This window comes from Salvelinus namaycush, chromosome 25 (assembly GCF_016432855.1).
Source record: "Salvelinus namaycush isolate Seneca chromosome 25, SaNama_1.0, whole genome shotgun sequence".
Lineage (NCBI taxonomy): Eukaryota > Metazoa > Chordata > Actinopteri > Salmoniformes > Salmonidae > Salvelinus > Salvelinus namaycush.
In genome coordinates this window covers 18,182,033-18,203,394 of record NC_052331.1, presented here as the reverse complement: position 1 = coordinate 18,203,394, position 21,362 = coordinate 18,182,033, and the positions used below count along the sequence as shown (strand labels likewise).

The 21,362-nt window shown below is 43.6% G+C and overlaps 1 protein-coding gene across 1 annotated transcript in view; it reads left to right on the top strand.

The window, feature by feature from the left end:
* The window catches only part of LOC120019822 (histone-lysine N-methyltransferase 2C-like), a 129,689-nt gene that overhangs the window by 29,115 nt on the left and 79,212 nt on the right, over positions 1-21,362 (top strand). Inside the window, exons 11-17 of the mRNA XM_038963235.1 lie at positions 5,670-5,750; positions 6,031-6,770; positions 9,213-9,392; positions 17,486-17,602; positions 18,778-18,882; positions 19,016-19,120; positions 19,535-19,716. Coding sequence (XP_038819163.1) covers positions 5,670-5,750; positions 6,031-6,770; positions 9,213-9,392; positions 17,486-17,602; positions 18,778-18,882; positions 19,016-19,120; positions 19,535-19,716 — 1,510 coding nt within the window. The remainder of the gene's footprint in view (positions 1-5,669; positions 5,751-6,030; positions 6,771-9,212; positions 9,393-17,485; positions 17,603-18,777; positions 18,883-19,015; positions 19,121-19,534; positions 19,717-21,362) is intronic.

Here is a 21,362-nt window from a genome sequence, read left to right as displayed (position 1 = left end):
TGGGTGGCTGGAGCCTTTGACATTTTTTGGGCCTTCCTCTGACTTCGCCTAGTATATAGGTCCTGGATGGCAGGAGGGTTGACCACAGTGATGTACTGGGCCGTACGCACTACCCTCTGTAGCGCCTTACGGTCGAATGCCGAGCAGTTGCCATACCAGGCGGCGATAAAACCGGTCAGGATGCTCTCTCTGGTGCACCTGTATAACTTTTGAGGATCTGGGGACCCATGCCAAATCTTTTCGGTGTCCTGAGGGAAAAGGTGTTGTCGTGCCCTCTTCATGACTGTCTTTGTGTGTTTGGACCATGATTGTTTGTTGGTGATGTGGACACCAAGGGACTTGAAACTCTCGTCCCACTCCACTACAGCCCCGTTGATGTGAATGGAGGTGTGTTTGGCCCTCCTTTTCCTGTAGTCCACCATCATCTCCTTTGTCTTGTTCACATTGAGGGAGTGGTTGTTGTCTAAGCACACACCCCTGAGGGCCCCCAGTGTTGAGGATCAGCGTGGAGATGTGTTGTTTCCTACCCTTACCACCTGGGGGCGGCCAGTCAGGAAGTCCAGGATCCAGTTGCAGAGGGAGGTGTTTAATCCCAGGATCCTTAGCTTAATAATGAGCTTTGTGGGCATTATGGTGTTGAAAGCTGAGCTGTAGTCAATGAATAGCATTCCTTTTGTCTGGGTGGGAAAGGGCAGTGTGGAGTGTGATTTGAGATTGTGTTCTCTGTGGATCTGTTGGGGCAGTATGTGAGTCTAGGGTTTCTGGGATGTGAGCCATGACGAGTGATTCAAAGCACTTCATGGCTACCGACGTGAGTGCTATGGGGCAGTAGTCATTTAAGCAGGTTACCTTTGCATTCTTGGGCACAGAGTTTATGATGGTCTGCTCAAAACGTAGGTATTACAGACTTGGTCAGGTTGAAAATGTCAGTGAAGACACTTGCCAGTTTGTTCACGCATGCTGTGAATACTCGCCCTGGTAATCCGTCTGGCCCCCGGCCTTGTGAATGTTGACCTGTTTAAAGGTCTTGCTCACATCGGCTACGGAAAGCATGATCACACAGTCGTCCGGAACAGCTGGTGTTTTCATGCCTTGAAGTGAGCATAGAAGTAATAGCGGGATTTTTTTAGTGTCCCGCTCCTTGAAAGCGGCAACTCTAGCCTTTAGCTCGGTGCGGATGTTGCCTGTAATCCATGGCTTCTGGTTGGGATGTGTACGTACGGTCACTGTGGGGACGACATCGTTGATGCACTTATTGATTAAGGCAGTGACTGAGGTGGTATACTACTTAATGCCATTGGATGAAACACTGAACATATTCCAGTCTGTGCTAGCAAAACAGTCCTTTAGCTTAGCATCCGCTTTGTCTGACCACTTCTATATTGAGCGAGTCACTATAACTTCCTGCTTTAGTTTTTGCTTGTAAGCAGGAATCGGGAGGATATAATTATTGTCAGATTTACTAAATGGATAGCGAGGGAGAGCTTTGTATGCGCCTCTGTCTGTGAAGTAAATGTGGTATAGAGTTTTTTTTCCTCTGGTTGCACATGTGACATGCTGTTAGAAATTGGGTAAAATGGATTTAAGTTTGCCTGCATTATAGTCCCCGGCCACTAGGTGCGCCTTTCTGGATGAGCATGTTCTTGTTTGCTTATGGCCTTATACAGCTTGCTGAGTGCGGTCTTAGTGGTGGTAAATCGGTTTGTGGTGGTAAATTGACAGCTATGAATAATATAGATGAGAACTCTCTTGGTGGATTGTGTGGTCTACAGCTTATCATGAGGTACTCAGGCGAGCAATACCTAGACTTCTTTAATATTAGACATGGCACCAGCTGTTATTGACAAATAGAAACACACCCCCGCCCCTCGTCTTACCAGACGTAGCTGCTCTGTCCTGCCGATGCACGGAAAACCCAGCCAGCTCTATATTATCTGTCGTCTTTCAGCCACAACTCTGTGAAACATAAGATATGACCATTTTTAATGTCATGTTGGTAGGATAGTCTTGACCGTTTGTTTCATCCAGTTTGTTTTCCAGTGATTGCACGTTGGTCAGTAGAACCGATGGTAGTGGTGATTTACTCACTCGCCTACGAATCCTCACAAGGCACCCTGACCTTCATCCCCTGTATCTCCATCTTTTCTTCACCCGAATGACTGGGATTTGGTCCTATTGTCCGGGAAGCAGTATATCCTTCGCGTCAGACTCATTACAGAAAAAATCTTTGTCCAGTTTGAGGTGAGTAATTGCTGTTCTGATGTCCAGACACTATTTTAGGTCATAAGAGACGGTAGCAGCAACTTTATGTTCAAAATAAGTTATAAACAATGCGAAAACACAAAAGATACCACAGTTGGTTTGGAGCCCGTAAAACGGCAGCCACCCCCTCCGGCGCCATTTATATAGTAGATGTGAGTGCTACGGGGCAATAGTCATTTAAACAGGTTACCTTTGAGTTCTTGGGCACAGGGACAATGGTGGTCTGCTTGAAACATGTAGGTATTACAGACTGGTTCAGGGAGAGTTTGAAAATGTCAGTAAAGACACACGCCAGCTGGTCCTCGCATGCTCTGAGTACGCATCCTGGTAATCCATCTGGCCCCGCGGCCTCGTGAGTGTTGACCTGTTTAAAGGTCTTACTCACATCGGCTACAGAGAGCGAGATCACACAATCGTCCTCAACTGCTGATGCTGTCATGCATGGTTCAGTGTTGCTTGCCTTGAAGCGAGCATAGAAGGCATTTAGCTCCTCTGGTAGGCTGGAGTCACTGGGCAGCTTGCGGCTAGGTTTCCCTTTGTAATCCATGATAGTTTGCAAGCTCTGCCACATGCGACGAGCGTCAAAAGCGTCAAAATAGGATTCACTCGTAGTCCTGTATTGACACGTTGCCTGTTTGATGGCTCAACGAAGGTCGTGTCGGGATTTCTTATAAGCGTTCGGATTAGTGTCCCGCTCCTTGAAAGTGCCAGCTCTAGCCTTTAGCTCAGTGTGGATGTTGCCTGTAATCCATGGCTTTTGGTTGAGATATGTATGTACAGTCACTGTGTGGAAGATGTCATCGATGCCCTTATTAATGTAGCAGGTGAAGGAGCTGCAGGGTATATTACTGTGGGTTCTAACCTGGATGTCCACTGTCTGTTGTGGAGGGAGGGGAGCGGTGCTGATGACAGATAACCAGGCAGCGAGTTGTCCAAGATTCTGATCCAACGCCTATGTGGCTGTTAAAAACACCCCTGAGTTTATTCCCTCTTTCCCACTCACACCCTCTTGCGATTACACACACACACACACACACACACACACACACACACACACACACACACACACACACACACACACACACAGGGGAGCGAACAACTTTGGATTCCTGTATGTCTGTGTGTGGCTCCTGTCCTAAGCAGCAGTGCTTTTGTTTTATTGTGCTGCTGCTGTGTGAGCTGCTGGCTGCGTGGAGAGAGGCTGGTGATTAGGCCTGTGTGATGGTAAAGAATCTCTAGGGGCCTTGATCTACTAGCATTTCATCTCCATTGATTGGAGGAGCGGAGCCTCCCTCGAGAGGCCTGAGGCTGAACACCAAGGGCTATAGCACTAGGTCATACTAGATGGTTGGTTTAGCTCTGAATTCAGCCGCCACACGCCTCCTGTCTACGGTCTGGCCCCTACATCCTCTCCTCCATTCACTGCCCCTCCTGTCTTACACCTGTAGAGAGAAACGTCATCAACTCTACACTCTCTGTTGATTGGTCATCCATTCAAATGTCACATTGACAGCTTTTGGCATATGTTTGATGCTCTTGTCTTGTCCTCAGTAGATGAGGGAAGTCATTCACAATGTAGGCTACGTATCCAATCACTGCTCCCAGACAGGTTTACCAAATGTCCTTTCAGGCCTATGCATATGTGTATGTTTGGTGCTGGGCTATATGCTAGCTGTGGTGTTGCATAGGCTAGCTAAACATTGGCTTTGTTAGATCATGGCACTACAAGCCAATCTCCTCTTGGCCCGCCTGCCACCCAGTGTAAAGTTAATTAAGGTCATTAAAATGAGCTGTGGATACCTGTCCAGATCCTTCTCATCCACTCAGGGCTCAGCAGCAGGCTTATCATGAATCTAATGACAGATATACCGCCTACTGTCAGATCCATGGTGTGTACGCAAATTAAATCTGACACGATGATGGCTTATCTGTGTAAAATAGAGCTGTGTGTGTGTGTGTACAATCGCTTCCTTCTGCAAGGAGACAAGGGGAATAAGGATTTGATAACAATCTGCAGTAAGGGTTCATGATGACAGTAATCAGCAGAAAGGGTTTGATAATGATAACACAACCCCTCTGTAGTGTTTGTACGAAGGATACAAGGATGCTTGAAATGCTCACTCATCTCGTAATTGACTCTCTGGGTGTTGAGGCCCAGATATGCTTGTGTTGTGAGCTGCACAGTCATCATAGTTCAGACCTTGATATGCAGGTTGTCATGGTTACTCAAAGTCCTTTCCTAGTGGAGAAATGCTCAGCAGGTGCACGTTGTGTGTTTGTTGGGATGGGATCATCAGAGCGGGGATGTTGTGGGAACTTGTGAAATGTGAGGAACTGTTTGTAGTTTGTCTAAAGCTCTCAGCAGGAATTCTGAGGATAGGCGGGATGAGCTACCGGACTATGTGTGTAAGAATTCATTGATGATGCTTACAAATTTGATTGTAGCTACACGCAGTCCATTGTTTTCTAACGTTGCTTGGATTTCCACGTTTGGGCAACCATTGCTTTCTTTGAGTGAGCACCGCAGGCTCTGTTCTCCAGTTTACTTTTTTTGTACAGCAGCTGGAGTTGAGAAACCTGAGGTATTTAACAGCCTGCAGCTCAGGTCTGTTAACCTCAGCCAATATTGAGTTTATAAAATCCTCCTATCTGGTGTTGGCCTAGATGGATGACTGTCTTTTCCATGAGGAAATTAGGGCTTTTTATGTGACAGATTCATGACTTAGTAATGGATTATTGGGTTACTTTGAGGGCACTTGGCTAGGAATCTGCAAGTCTCAGTGGTTCAGTTCTGTGTGTGAGAGGGACAGCCACCGCAATCAAAGACTGCTAGCTAGGATTGACGTTACAAATCAAAGCTATGCGTCTTTGGCTGTTGGAACTAGGAGTGGGATTTGAAATAATGCCCAGTTAAAACTGACTCTGTTCACTGCCAATAAGCCTGCTGGGCATCTAATATTTCTGCCTGTATTAGCCTACTTTTTATTTCTCTCTCTGGCTCTCACTCTCTCGCTCTCTCTCTCGCTCACACATTCAATTTTCATTTGCTTTATTGGCATGACGTAACAATGTACATATTGCGAAAGCGTACTTTGGAAATGATTCATTAGCAACAACAGCATAAAAAAAAATACAAATCAAAATGTCACTAACAGGACAATCGGTAACAACCGTCTCTCTTTCTCACTCTCACTCCCCCTCTATTTCTCTCTCTCCCTCTTTTTGTCTATAATTTTCACTCCATTAATGTTTAATTATGTCCATATCCTGTGATGAAAATTATGACTCCAATCTTTACCCACATAATCTGTCATTTTGTAAGAGGCTGAGTCTGGACAAATGAACAGTTGGTGGTGGTGGGTTTCAGGTTGGTCTCTCACTGCTATAATTCACTGCTTCTCTCCCAGGCGTCTCAGTGGGAGCAGCTGCTGTGGAGCAAGGGACTGATGAGGTCTCTATCAACAAGGACCTGAGCCAGTTACATCCAGGTTAGGTTCATAGCCTGTTTTGCTAGTCCATTAATGTATCAAGAATATTTGTTCTACTTTTACTCAGCCTATAGTTCTTTCTCTACTTCTACTTTAATGCCCTCACAACATAAAATCGATCGTTTTTGGGCCTTTCACCATCTAAGGCAACTTCTCTTATGTGAAAATATTGGTTTAGATTCCAAATGGTACAGCCTTTGTCATCTGTTGGTTTTCATTATGATATTTTACTGACGGGTCGTGTGATGTGATGTCTGTTTATCTCTGTTAATTTCCGTAGAAATGCAACCAGCAGCGGAGACCCATGTTCCTTCAACAAAGAGTCCTGAGTCTCCCAGGCTGACCAAGCAGGAGCCTGAGAAACAACCCCTGCCAGCCCAGGTGTCAAGAGAGCCAGAGCAGCCACATGATATAACAGGACTGACCAAGCCAGTAAAGACAGAACCCTCCTCTGAAAACAGGGCGTTGAAACCCAGCACAGAGGGCATCATGGCCATGACCCCACCCACCACCACCAAAGAACCAAGTACTGTGTCCGTAATCATCAAGGAAGAACCCATGGAGGTGTCAGCTTCTGATAATTCAGGAGTAGAACAAGTGGAAGGTCCTTCTAGTCTGGAGACAGCAGTGAAGGCTAGGAGGGAGAGGAAAGGGGAACCTATGTCTGAGGTACTGGCTGGTGGGGCTTTGGAGGGGGCCTGCGCCTTGGACGAGATGGACACCACCCCCGAGACTGAGAGCAAGCCTAACCTCTCCCACCTCAGTCCCCCCATCGAGGAGAAGCCCTACAAGACATCCATGGAAAGACTGGCAGAGATGGCTGCCTCTCCTACCCACTCCTCCCCTAGGACCATGGGGCCCTCTCCTAGGGAGCCTCCCCTCCACGCCCACCCTGCCCCGGGGGAACACAGCAGCAGCGTCCCCTCCACCACCCTCATACTTCTCACCCCTAAGATCGGCATGGGCAAGCCAGCCATCTCCAAGAGGAAGTTCTCCCCAGGCAGACCCAGGGTGAAGCAGGTAATGCATGGTGCGGGTGGGTGGTGGGTGCTCTTGTCTTAGATCCAAATCTTGATGTGTTTTTCTTAGGGTTGTATCCAAGGGCTTCAAACTCTGTTTCAGAATCTCTTTTTTTGTGTAATAATTGATGTATTATTTATGTATTATCTAGGTTTATGTCTTTTATTTTCAATGAGCATCTAAAAAATCCCAGGTTGAAATCTCTGGAGAGGAACCATAATTGTGTGATCCTCTAGGTCGGTCATTCTGTGGTTGAGTGTGTTGAATGATGAGAGGAGGAGAAGCTTTCTGAGTGCTCTGCCCCAGAGCGGTGGATTGGCTATGATGTCAGTGGTTTGGAATATGCTTAAAACGTGTGTTGCTGCTGCAGAGGACACTTAACCCAGAGAACTTGCCAGTTGTGGCAGTTGAGAACCGTTGAGTCCTGTGTGTTTGATGTCGGGTTATTGGCCAAACTGTATCGTCAGCAGAGACCACGGCTGTTCTCACCCGCCCGTCTCAGTTTTCACTTGAGCTGAATCCCAAATAGCCCCTCCCCCTCAATTTGCGCGTTCATGCTCGCCTCTACCATATGCAGGAGTGTCCCAAAGTTGAGGGTGTAGGGGCTAATTAGACCCTCAGATAGCCACTGCGGTCTCCAGAGTGAAGTGCTATCCCAACAGGCACCGCGGTTGGTTTGGAGTTTGCACAACATCATACAAAATAATTGAGAGGCATGACTAATCATCTGACTCGTGTTTGTTTGTGTCTGATTTTGAGACTTGACAGATAAAACAAGTGAAATAACCACTTCATTTGGGAGGTAGCCTAACTGTTGCTGAGGTTTATATCTTGTGAAACCATAGGGGGAATTTGTTCATTAGAATTTCATGCTCGTTTTATATTACATTTGGAACACGAATTGCATCATTCAAGTCGCCAGTGTGTCCCGAAGTTGATGGGTTTATTGATCCCCTCGCCACTTTATATATGTCACCCTCCAACTTTTGTCAGCAACACGTGACAACGGGGGGCTCTCCGAACAAGTTGGTAGAGGTGAGAGGGGCTGGTTTGGGATTCACTGGTGGTGAGTCTGAAGAATACTGATGGTGAGTCTGAAGAATACTGATGGTGAGTGAAGAATAGTTAATTTCCCACACCTCAATGAGAATTGAATATTAGTACGGCCTATTCCTTAGGCCATATGCAAACACCGCTTACCAAGAACCTTACACACCATACCCCACCTCTACACTTTGCCTGTTCATTCTGATCCATTCTGCAAACACCCACCACCTTATGTACACACACTGCCCCACTGCCCTATAGGAGCACACTGCCAACATGTATTGACAATACTAACAGGCTACTTTATATACATCCCCATATGCAATCCTACAGTATAACTTCAAGCACGCTGTTTCACCTGTCCTAGACTAGTATCCAATTTCCATGGTATTCCTAGTACATGCTTGATGTGCTGAAGGCAGTCCCTCTCTGATGATGGCTACAAGCCTGTTCTCATTCTCCTTAGAATACCTTCATTAGGGCTTTGTTACCCCCCCACACACTTTCATCAAGCTACTAATCAGAGACACAGTATGCGGGTTGGGTCAAATCCTAATTATACTGGGATATGAATCATACACATGGCTATGATATATTATGGATGAGGCTGAGGAGAGTTTAGCATTGCAACGTTGTGTATTTCTCTCCAGATATATCCTATTGCTTAAATAAACGCTGTGTGTAGACAGACTAATTTGTTAGATCAGGCCTGGGGGAGATCAAATGTAGGCTATTTGAATACAGTGGAATCCTGTGTAGTCAGATTTGATTGTCTTCAAGTCTTTATGCTTCTGTCTCGGAAGAGGCATGCACTGTCAGTCGTGCTGTCCCGACGCAACCAGGTGTTGTTTTGTCAACAAGCCAGCGATATGAGTGAGGCAGTGACATGCAGTTGCCATGGCAAGAGGATGCTGTGGTCTCTTGCTCCTCCCCGTTCTGCTGCTGTTGCATGGTGCTGTTGCCTTGACGAAGGCTGCGGTGTTGTCTGAATTCAAGGTTGCTGCGCCGACTAACACGATTCTGCTTCACCTTTGCAAGCTCTCTCTGAACGTCTAGCTAGAAACAACATGCCTCAACTCGTATGCATGAAAGATATCTTGGATTGGCTTCAATATAGAAAGTATCATGTGCATCATAATATCATCCTGGCTTTTTGCCCCAAGTCAGAATGTATAACAGCGTCATTATTAGCTCCATATCTCTTACTTGGGGTGTGTTGAATGGTCCCAACAAGCTTCTTCAGCCACCAGCCTTTTAAACTCACTGCATCTGTCTGTTATGTTTTCATCTTTCTCTGGCTTTGTTTTTTAAGTTGCTGCATTTTGTCACCCTCCTTCTCCCCTCAATCCCTCCCTCTCTCACCCACCCAACCCGGCCCCCCTACCTGTACCTTAGGGCGCATGGCATGGGAGCCCCCATAGCAGTGTGAGCTCCCCCTCCTGGTCTCCAGACCAGCCAGAGGGGTGGAACGTCCCAAAGACCAGGCAGCTCTCGTCCGGCTGCGGCAGCCCTGCCTGGAGCATCAGAGTGGTAAATAACGGCTCTCTCTGGGGACCAGACCTCCAGAACCACCACTAGGCCATGCCACAGCAGCTTACCTTAGGCAATGTGAAGTGCACTGGCAGAGTGATGCTTGATGTCACTATGTTAATGTTGGACTTTCACAATGAATCATTCAACTATCACTGTGTCTCCAGAGGAGAGGAGACTGTGGTGAATTCACATTGACAGGCTAATAAGGGAACGGTGAATGAGAACCTGTAGTAGCCTAATACGACTCATCCTTAATGGCAAAATGTTTATTTTTATCCACTAGAGAGGATCTCTTGCTAGGCTTTGCACATGCACTTGTAATATTAAACCAATTCACAATGATATATCTTGGCCTTCCTTTGCAGCCTGAGGCACAAGGTTTAACTTGTTTGTTTAATTGTTTGTTTTGTTTGTGTAATACTTTTGTGGTTGAGTTTGGGGCGGGATGGAGATGGGGGTTTTTATTAAGTGGGCTGTGTGGGAACTTAGGCCTGCCCAAGTGGATGCTGCAATCTGTGGCCATGGTGACATTCGTGTTACACACTGGTGCTAAGTGAGGTGGTAATTGCTGGGTCTTGGCATGGATTTTGGGCAGGTTAAGCAGCACCATACTGTGTGTCAATCAGGATGTCAGACCGCTGGGGGGTGTGAAGAGACTGGACTGGGGAATCGAGGAGGAGAGATTTGGGGGAAGATTCACAGAAAGTAGACTAGATTGACAGTAGTGATTAGGCCCCAGCTGCCACCAGCACCGGAAATGTGTTGACAGCATAATGGAGTTCAAATGGCCAGAATAACATTAGAGAGGTCCTCTGTCAACAGCCTGGACAAAGAGCCTGGACACTTGCTGTGTTACAAAGGCTGTCTCTCATAGTGCTGAGCGATTGAACCAACATTTTTTTCCTTCTTTTTTTACAACTAATTAACCGATGTAGGTTCAATAATTTTTTATTCCATGTATTTATATTTTTTTGTGAGCTCAATGCACGCATTGCACAGTTTCTCTAAAGATAAATTAGATCCAGTCTGAACTGTGCAATGTGGTAGGGAGTTGTAGTTTCCAATAAGCCACATAGTTTAGTGCATAAAATGTGGTAATTAACTACAATGACCATAATCCACTGCGCATCTACTTGTCCTGTCTGTGTTTCTTTTACGCCTGCTACAGAAGAGACAGAAGAATACATGATTGTGAGGGGATATAGAGAAACAATGGGAAAGTAATTCTGCTTTGCAAGTTGATCAACTTGTAAACTCACTTTTGAGAAAATCATCTTCAATGTTTTAGTACTACTATTGGAGAGACCTTCTTTGTCTATAGCAGGTATTCCCCCAGGGGTACGCGCAATGCCGTCGGGGGTACGCCAAATAAAAATGTGATTCACATTTCCAAACAGTACATTTATATTTTACAACGGGGCTATACATTTGGGTGAGGTTTTTTTCTCGCCTGAGTAGCCTCGTTTCACTGCCAACAATAAAATTAAACCATCTAGTGTTCAGCGAAATAACACAATGTCAAATACAGGTAGTCTAGTCAAATAATTAACATCCAATCACATGAACTGTTACTCTCTCGCAGGTATTCCACTAACGGTCCGTTTGTAGCCAAGCGTAGCTGCTGCTCATTCCGTTTGCTCAAAAATTTATAAATGGTTAAAACAAGTAAGGCCCGTGTCCATAGAGATTCATACCAGCTCTACTGGTAGTACTGATGCATACCAGCTCTACTGGTTGTACTGATGCATACCAGCTCTACTGGTTGTACTGATGCATACCAGCTCTATTGGTTGTACTGATGCATACCAGCAGTACTACACTTGCACCTGTCGACGACACAAGTTGTTCTGCTTCCATGAGCACATCCAATGCTAGCATCAGTAATTCTACATTTGTTGCTAGCCCAGCTAGCATGGCCACTGACAGTTGTGAATCTGATGTAGCCGAAGAGCTACTACCCCCTTACCCGGGAAAGCACCGAACAACAGACAGAGACATTGGACCATTGAAGAGGCGCAAATATGATGAGAACTGCATTGATTTGGGGTTCACTTATATTGGGAGTAGTGCCTTTTCGCAGCCACAGTGTGTTATATGTGCAAAAGTACTATCTCACAACTCGATGAAACCTTCACTCTTGCGCAGACGTTTAGAAACAAAACATGCCAATTTGAAAAATAAGCCACGCGTGTTTTTGAGCGACTGTTATATGTCCGTTAAGTTTATGGGGGGTCAATTAAGGAAGACGTCCTCTTCTGCAAACCACTGGAAACCAAGACAACAGGAGAGGATATTTTTAAAGTACTGGACAGCTTTGTGACATCAAATGGACTTTGGTGGTCAAGATGTGTTGGTATCTGTACAATTACGCAGGTACTTTCCCGAAACGGATGACACAAACAACTGGATTCATGCCCTGCCTACAGTCCACTTACCGATATCTGAACAAGAGAGCCTCATCGAAATTGCAACAAGCGGTTCTGTGAAAAAGTTTATTTAATCAGAAGCAACTGATTTCTGGATTGGGCTGCGCTCAGAGTATCCTGCCTTGGCAAATCACGCTGTTAAGACACTCATGCCCTTTGCAACCATGTACCTATGTGAGAGTGGATTCTTGCCCCTCACTAGCATGAACACTAAATACAGGCACAGACTGTGTGTGGGAAATGATTTAACACTGAGACTCCAATACAACCCAACATTGCAGAGTTATGTGCATCCTTTCAAGCACACTCTTCTCATTAACCTGTGGTGAGTTATTCACAATTTTCAATGAACAAAAGTTTTATATGTAAGATGGCTAAATAAAAAGCTAAATTATTAATTATTATTATTTGTACCCTGGTCCTATAAGGTCACTTCCCACGAGCTGGGTTGTGACAACTCACACTCATTCTTATGTTTAATAAATGTATCGTATAGTGTGTGTGTGGCAGGCTTACAATGATGGCAAAAAACAACATTTGAGTGGGCTGACTCTGGTGCTAGAGGAGGCACGCAGCTGGAGGTTGAATGTTTGAAGGGGTACGGGACTATAAAAAGTTGGGGAACCACTGTTCTATACCCATTCAGCACTGTTCACACCCTCTTAAGCCTTAGCCCCACCTTTCTCTTTAAGGGTTGATCTGAGCGTTCTCTACTAACTTGCCAGCTACTTCCAGACATCTAAGAGAGAGAGAACAGCTCATTGAACATTACTTGCCCTAGCAGAGCTGGTTAGGCTATTATGTTATCCAGAGCGTTGGTGACTGCATCTGTGCTGTCAGATTGACCGTTCGTAAATTCAGAGCTTTTTGTGTTCAGAGGGCACACTGGACGCTCTGGCCAATAAGTAGGGTTGATCAGAAAGCTCTGACCTCACGACATTCAAGCACCCAAGCTAACTGGCTAACATTGGCTACCCACTTCCAGACACATAATGAGAGAACACCCCACTTTGATCATTTTACTCACCCTAGCAGAGCTGGTTATCCAGAGCATTTGTGACTAACTGCTGCTGGCAACATTTTAATTACCCTTTGTTGCTGACATTTACAGACACCGGACATATTCAACGGGTGTTGAGTGTTCAAAAATTCATCAGTTATTCTGCGCTCTGGCACACTAAGACAAGTGTCTTTTGTTAAGAAATGTAGCTAGCTAACTAGCTAGGTAAACAATGAATCCCAACGCATGACGTAATGCTAGTTAGCTAGCCAGCCAGCTAACGTTAGCTAGCTAGCTAACAGTACACTTTAACTTGAAATGAAAATGCTTGGTCTAAATTAGAAATGCGTAATATCTGAAAATGTAGCTAGCTAGACTATCTTACCCTTGGTCTGAAATCGGAGTAGATAGCCAGATCGAATTTACCAGCTAGTACGTCTATCAACAGTTGCAGTGAAATGCTATTGAAATGGATACTTGCATAGTGGAGTCTTTTGTTAAGACATGTAGCTAGCTAAACAATGGACCATAATCACAACTCATGACGTTACTACCCTGCATGAATCTGCAGGTAGCTAACCAACCGGATTCAATGGCTATAACTAGTCAAGCAAATTAGTCTTGAGATACGAAGAATAAGATCATACTCATAACGTTAGCTAGCTAACAGTACATTTGAAATTAAACCACTTTCTGTCAAAATTAGAAACATGTCATATCTGAAAATGTAGCTTGCTAGACTTTCTTACCCGTATAGATCATGGTTGGACGCGTCTCCTGCCTGATGCCATGCATGGTTGCCCTTACAAAGATGTAATCCAGACTGGTGTTTTCTCCATCTCCTTAGCTATCATGCTCAAATTCCACTGATTTCAAAACTCGGTCCTCCAGAAAGTGGAGAGCATACACATACCGTTAGCTAGCGAGCCAACCAGCTAACGTTAGCTAGCTAACAATACACTATAACTTGACATTAGGTTTATGCAGTTTTACTACCCGATACATTTTTTTTTTTTACCGCGTTTCTACGCGATTACCTAAACATTCCGATGAGTTCCTATAGACAGACACGTGCTATATGGCAGACCAATCCAAACTCATCTCTTGGCATATCCAGCCCACTCATTATCTCAGCCAATCATGGCCAGCGTGAAGGTTGTTCACTTTTTCTGTGGCTAAACCAACTAGGCTCGTATTTTAACAATTTTATTCGTATTTACAGATGGCATACAAGTTTGATATTAAGGCACATGAAAGTTCACATGTTAGAGAAGGCATTTCTGCCAATAAATGCATTTTGATAAAATATGTTTTACGTTCAAACGGCTCTACTGTGAAGTCGTGACTTGCGACATACGCCTAGTTTCCTGAATCGGGTCACAAATAGTGATTTTTGTCAGACAGCATAGGTAGCAGCTCTACAGAGGTGAGATGACTTGGAATGAAATAATAAAGTCATCAAATAAAACAGATGTAATATACAGAACTGAAATATTTTATCAAGGTAATGTGAATAAATTATGGTTAATAAGTGATAATCAGTAATGAGCAGTCACTACCATCATGGGACTTTTTAATTGTTTTATTCTGTGTTACGGCATCCAACCCACATTTATATAATCAAACCGAAAACGAACCGACCTCAAAAAGCACTAATCGCTCAGCACTAGTCTCTCAGAATGGTGCAGGAGAGATGATCCTATTACTGAGAAAGATGAACACGTCAAGGTGTCTTATTTGGAGAAATGGGTTTTGTGTTGTCACCGCTGGACTGCCTATGTACTGTTGAGTTGTGGAATGTGGAGACTGAAGGGGTACCCTACAAAGCAGGATCAATGAGTTAGCCAGCTAAATATTCTGAAATAACTTTTTATTTTTAAGATAAGCTTAACTTCTCTAGGGTATGTGGGACGGTGGCGTCCCACCTCGTCAACAGCCAGTGAAACTGCAGGGCGCCAAATTCAAAACAACAGAAATCCCATAATTTAAATTCCTCAAACATACAAGTATTTTACACCATTTTAAAGCTACACTTGTTGTAAATCCAGCCAAAGTGTCCGATTTCAAAAAGGTTTTACGACGAAAGCACACCAAACGATTGTTAGGTATGAGCCAAGTCACAGAAAAAGACAGCCATTTTTCTAGCCAAAGAGAGCAGTAACAAAAATCAGAAATAGAGATAAAATTAATCACTAACCTTTGATGATCTTCATCAGATGACACTCATAGGACTTCATGTTACACAATACATTTATGTTTTGTTCGGTAAAGTTCATATTTATATAAAAAAAATCTGAGTGTCTCACTTGGCAAAAAGCCTGAGAAATGCAGGCTACTATGAAAATTATTATAAAATCAAACTTTCTTTAAATCACACATGAAAGATACCAAATTAAAGCTACACTGGTTGTGAATCCAGCCAACATGTCAGAATTCAAATAGGCTTTTCGGCGAAAGCATACGATGCTATTTTCTGAGGATAGCACCATTGTAAACCAAGAGAGATAAGCATATTCCAACCCTGCAGGCACGACACAAAACGCAGAAATAAAAAATATAATTCATGCCTTTGACGGGCTTCTGTTGTTGGCACTCCAATATGTCCCATATGTCCCATAAACATCACAAATGGTCCTTTTGTTCGATTAATTCCGTCGATAAATATCCAAAATGTCCATTTATTTGGCGAGTTTGATCCAGAAAAACACAGGTTCCAACTTGCTCAAACGTGACGACAAAATATCTCAAAGGTTACCTGTAAACTTTGCCCAAAAATTTCAAACTACTTTTGTAATACAACTTTAGGTATTTTTTTACGTTAATAATCGATAAAATTGAAGACGGAATGATCTGTGTTCAATACAGGATTAAAACCAACCGTAGCATGCCTTTTGGTCATGCGCGCTTCTATCTCACAGGACACCTAGAGTGACTCGACTTCAAGATGGCCGTATTTCTTCATTACACAAAGGAATAACCTCAACCAATTTCTCTAGACTGTTGACATCCAGTGGAAGCCGTAGGAACTGCAAGCAAGTTGCTTAGAAATCTGGTTTCCCAATGAAAACTAATTGAAAAGAGTGACCAAAAAAAATTAAAAAATCTGAATGGTTTGTTCTCGGGGTTTCGCCTGCTAAATAAGTTCTGTTATACTCAGACATGATTCAAACAGTTTTATAAACTTCAGAGTGTTTTCTATCCAAATCTACTAATAATATGCATATCTTATTTTCTGCGGATGAGTAGCTGGCAGTTTAATTTGGGTATGCTTTTCATCCAAACGTGAAAATGCTGCCCCCTACCCTAGAGAAGTTAACATGGGCACGTTCTAATTGACTCAACAAACAACACATATACTGAACAAAAATATCAAAGCAACATGTAACAATTTCAACGATTTTACTGAGTTACAGTTCATATAAGGAATTCAGCTGAAATAAATTCATTAGGCCCTAATCTATGGATTTCACATGACTGGGCAGGGGTGCATCCATGGGTGGGCCTGGGAGGGCATAGTCCACCCACAAAAGGGTTTTATTACAGACAGAAATACTCCTCAGTTTCAACAGCTGTCCAGGTGGCTGGTCTCACACGATCCCGCAGGTGAAGAAGCCAGATGTGGAGGTCCTCGACTGGCGTGGTTACACATGGTCTACAGTTGTGAGGGCAGTTGAGCGTAGTGCCAAATTCTCTAAAATGACGTTGTAGGCAGCTGATGGTAGAGAAATGAATATTCACGTCTCTGGCAACAGTGCTGTTGGACATTCCTGCAGTCAGCATGCAATTGCACACACCCTCAACTTGAGACATCTGTAGCATTTTGTTGTCTGATAAAACTGCACATTTTAGAGTTGCCTTTTAATGTCCCCAGCACAAGGTTCACCGGTGTAATGATGATGCTATTTAATCAGCTTGTTGATATGCTACACCTGTCAGGTGGATGGATTATCTTGGCATTGGAGTAATTGTCACTAACAGGGATGTAAACAATTTGTGCAGAAACAAATTTGAGAGAAATATGTTTTTGTGCTTATGGAACATTTCTGGGATCTTTTATTTACGCTAATGAAACATGTGACCAACACTTCATGTTGCATTTATATTTTTGTTCAGTATAGAAGTTTAGCTATCTTAATGAACCTCAATCAGTTTATTATTATTATTATTTTTTTTTTTAAATCAAAGTTAGCTGACTAACTCATCGATCCTGCTTTGTAGTATGCCTCTCTAGCTGAATAAAGAAAATAAAAATCAGAAATGGCAGCTTTTTCGCCCTGCATCAATTTGTTTTTTAGCTTGAATTAAGAGCTATTCTAAGATGTGTTAAATATGACTATGGATATGAAACCATTTCATATCCGTGCGTAGGCTTTGTAATGTTCTACCTACCATCCAAGAAAACACCACTGGATGGGAAAGGACATTACCTCTGTAAAGTAGACCGAGCTGCTGTTCCTGTTACCTCACTAGATACCAGCAGCCTCATAGCTCAACAGCTCTACAGTGGGCGGAGGAGAATAAGTCCCCTATGGCCAACTTTTTAATTAAGCTGACTTCATCGATCACAGTCTAGCAAGCGAGGACCTGTGTGTGTGTTTTTCTGTATCTGACTGTGAACACTACTCTTGCGACTGTTTTCGTGTGTGTTTCTGTGTGTGTGATCCGGTGTGTGTTGAGAAGGAGTCCTGAAGTGTGTGTTTCTGTTGCAGGGTCGAGGGTCAGGCTTCCCCGGGAGGAGGCGACCCAGAGGGGCTGGTCTGTCGGGCAGAGGGGGTCGGGGCCGAGCGAGAGGGAAGAATGGAGCCAGTCCCACAGTCAACCCTGGGGTAGGCTATGTCACCTCTCAATCTGATCTCTTTAGTTCACACTAATCCATTACAATTAACTGAAAGACAGTTTTATTACCAGTGTTGGGAGGAAAAATTGACAGTTACATATCGCAATATTATTTTGGATGTTATGTTATTGATACTGGGGCTCCCGAGTGGCGCAGCGCCTAAGGCACTGCAGTCCCTGGTTCAAATCCAGGCTGCATCACATCTGGCCATGATTGGGAGTCCCATAGGGCGGCGCACAATTGGCCCAGCGTTGTCCGGGTTTGGCCGGAGTTGGCCGTCAATGTAAATAAGAATTTGTTCCCCAGCACAAGGTGTAATGATGATGCTATTTAATGAGCTTCTTGATATGCTACACCTGTCAGGTGGATGGATTATCTTGGCATTGGAGTAATTGTCACTAACAGGGATGTAACTTACCTAGTTAAATGCAGGTTAAATCAAACATTTTATAAAAATACTTTGGCTCCAAGTATCGTTTTTCTGGGTAGCGTTAGCTAGCGCTAGTCGGCTGTACCTGCGCTAGAACTTCAGTATTTTTCATCCTATAGCTTGTTTGCCATCTTTAAAAATAGTGAGCCAACAGCACTGATCAAAACAAATGTTCTAATGCCCTCTCTTGTCTCTTCTGCAGACATATACTAAGCAATATGTTTCGAACATCAAATTGCAATAAAATTACAATATCCAATCACAATACATATGGAATCGTTTGAATTGCAATACATATCGAATCGGCACCTAACTATCGTGATAATATCGTATCGTGAGGTCCCTGGCAATTCCCAGCCTTATTTATTACCCATAAACCTCCTAGTTTTCCTGGTGTATTGTAAACAGTAATCATATGTTGTGGATAGATTATTTGCTGCAGCACAAAAACAGACTCATCCCAGTGGACATGTTACTCCATACCAAAGCGTGACACAACATTCGTGTCAGAGGCAAATGCTAATCAATAATCCTATCCAGTCAGTCTCTTGTAATGCTGACAACTTCACTCGCTGTAAAATAACCTGTAAGAATTTACGCCATAAACAGAGATGCATACCTCTGCAATATTGTTTTAGAGACAGAGAAACACTTCACTTTCATGTAGGGAATATCACAGGACTCAATCCTATCTATCTAATGGTGTATTTGTGCTCATGCTTCATAACATACAGGTCAACACCATGGAATCACCATACCAGGTGAAGGAGGAAGAGGAGAATGCCATGCACAACACCGTGGTCATATTCTCCAGCAACGACAGCTTCACATTGAAGCAGGTGGGCATCTGTTTGTGTACCATTGATACATTTCCTGTACCTCTATTATTCGATTAGTTTCTCTTACCATATTACAGTTAAACTTTGATTCTCTAGTATCATGTGTAAACTCCATTTGTTTCTCCTCTCTCAGGACATGTGTGTGGTGTGTGGGAGTTTTGGGCTGGGTGCAGAGGGTCGTCTTCTGGCCTGTGCCCAGTGTGGGCAGTGCTACCACCCCTTCTGTGTTGGCATCAAGGTATGTACCCCGGCATTTACTGTGGCATTTTCTCTGAGATCTTACTGAAGATTCTGATACTACATACGAGTAGAAAATGTGGGAACCCCACAAATGACTGGCCTTAGGGTTAATCATCTATTGATTTCAAAGATTTTAACCTGGCTGTGACTGACTGACTCAATATGTGAGTGTCAACTGGATTAAACGGGCCATATAAACTCTGTAGTCACAGGAAGCTCAGCTCAAGTTGGTTCCATCCTTATCTCTTAATGCTGCTAATTACTGCAAACAAAACTCTTTAGTGTAGCTCGGCAGCACAGTGATATATCAATGTCCTTTACTATAGGACCTTCTTAAAGAGATAAGCGCACACAATTTGGACTTTTGCCAATATACTCACACACCACATCTGACCCTGTCCTCTCCTCCCAGATCACCAAGGTGGTGTTGAATAAAGGCTGGCGCTGTCTGGAGTGTACAGTGTGCGAGGCGTGTGGCCAGGCCACCGACCCGGGCCGTCTGCTGCTGTGTGACGACTGTGACATCAGCTATCACACCTACTGCCTGGACCCTCCGCTGCAGAACGTTCCCAAGGACAGCTGGAAGTGCAAATGGTGTGTAGCTGACTCATCTGTCCATCCCCTCAACCTCTTCCTATTATGATAACGTGGCTGTGTCCCAAATGCCCCCCTATTCCCTATATGGTATAACGTCAGTATTTGATGTATCTAAGCAAGAAGTCAAAGTACCAACTAGAGGTCGACCGATTAATCGGAATGACCGATTAATTAGGGCCGATTTCAAGTTTTCTTAACAATCAGTAATCTGCATTTTTGGAGACCGATCATGGCCGATTACATTGCACTCCGCGAGGAGACTGCGTGGCAGGCTGTGACTACCTGTTATGCGAGTGCAGCAAGGAGCCAAGGTAAGGTGCTAGCTAGCATTAAACGTATCTTATAAAAAACAATCTTAACATAATCACTAGTTAACTACACATGGTTGATGATATTACTAGTTTATCTAGCTTGTCCTGCGTTGCATATAATCGATGCGTTGCCTGTTAATTTATCATTGAATCACAGGCTACTTCACCGAACGGTTGATTTAACAAGCGCATTCGCGAAAAAAGCACTGTCGTTGCACCAATGTGTACCTAACCATAAACATCAATGCCTTTCTAAAAATGAATACACAAGTATATATTTTTAAACCTGCATATTTAGTTAATATTGCCTGCTAACATGATTGTCACTTCTCTTGCGTTCGGTGCAACAGAGTCAGGGTATATGCAGCAGTTTGAGCCGCCTGGCTCTTTGCGAACTGTGCGTCTTCCTAACAAAGACAGCCAACTTCGCCAAACGGGGGATGATTTAACAAAAGCGCATTTGCAATTGTTGCACAAATGTACCTAACCATAAACATCAATGCATCAATTTCTTAAAATCAATACACAGAAGTATATTTTTTTAAACCTGCATATTTAGTTAAAAGAAATTCATGTTAGCAGGCAATATTAAACTAGGGAAATTGTGTCACTTCTCTTGCATTCATTTCACGCAGAGTCAGGGTATATGCAACAGTTTGGGCCGCCTGGCTCGTTGCGAACTAATTTGCCAGAACTTTACGTAATTATGACATAACATTGAAGGTTGTGCAATGTAACAGCAATATTTAGACTTATGGATGCCACCCGTTAGATAAAATACGTAACGGTTCCGTATTTCACTGAAACAATAAACCTTTTTCCCCCCGAAAGGATAGTTTCCGGATTCGACCATATTAATGACCTAAGGCTCGTATTCCTGTGTGTTATTATAATTAAGTCTATGAATTGATAGAGCAGTCTGACTGAGCGGTGGTAGGCAGCAGCAGGCTCGTAAGCATTCATTCAAACAGCACTTTACTGCGTTTGCCAGCAGCTCTTCACAATGCGTAAAAGCATTGCACTGTTTATGACTTCAAGCCTATCAACTCCCGAGATTAGGCTGGCTATACTAAAGTACCTATTAGAACATCCAATCGTCAAAGTTATATGAAATACAAATGGTATAGAGAGAAATAGTTCTATAATAACTACAACCTAAAACTTCTTAACTGGGAATATTGAAGACTCATGTTAAAAGGAACCACCAGCTTTCTTATGTTCTCATGTTCTGAGCAAGGAACTTAAACGTTAGCTTTTTTTACATGGCACATATTGCACTTTTACTTTCTTCTCCAACACTTTGTTTTTGCATTATTTAAACCAAATTGAACA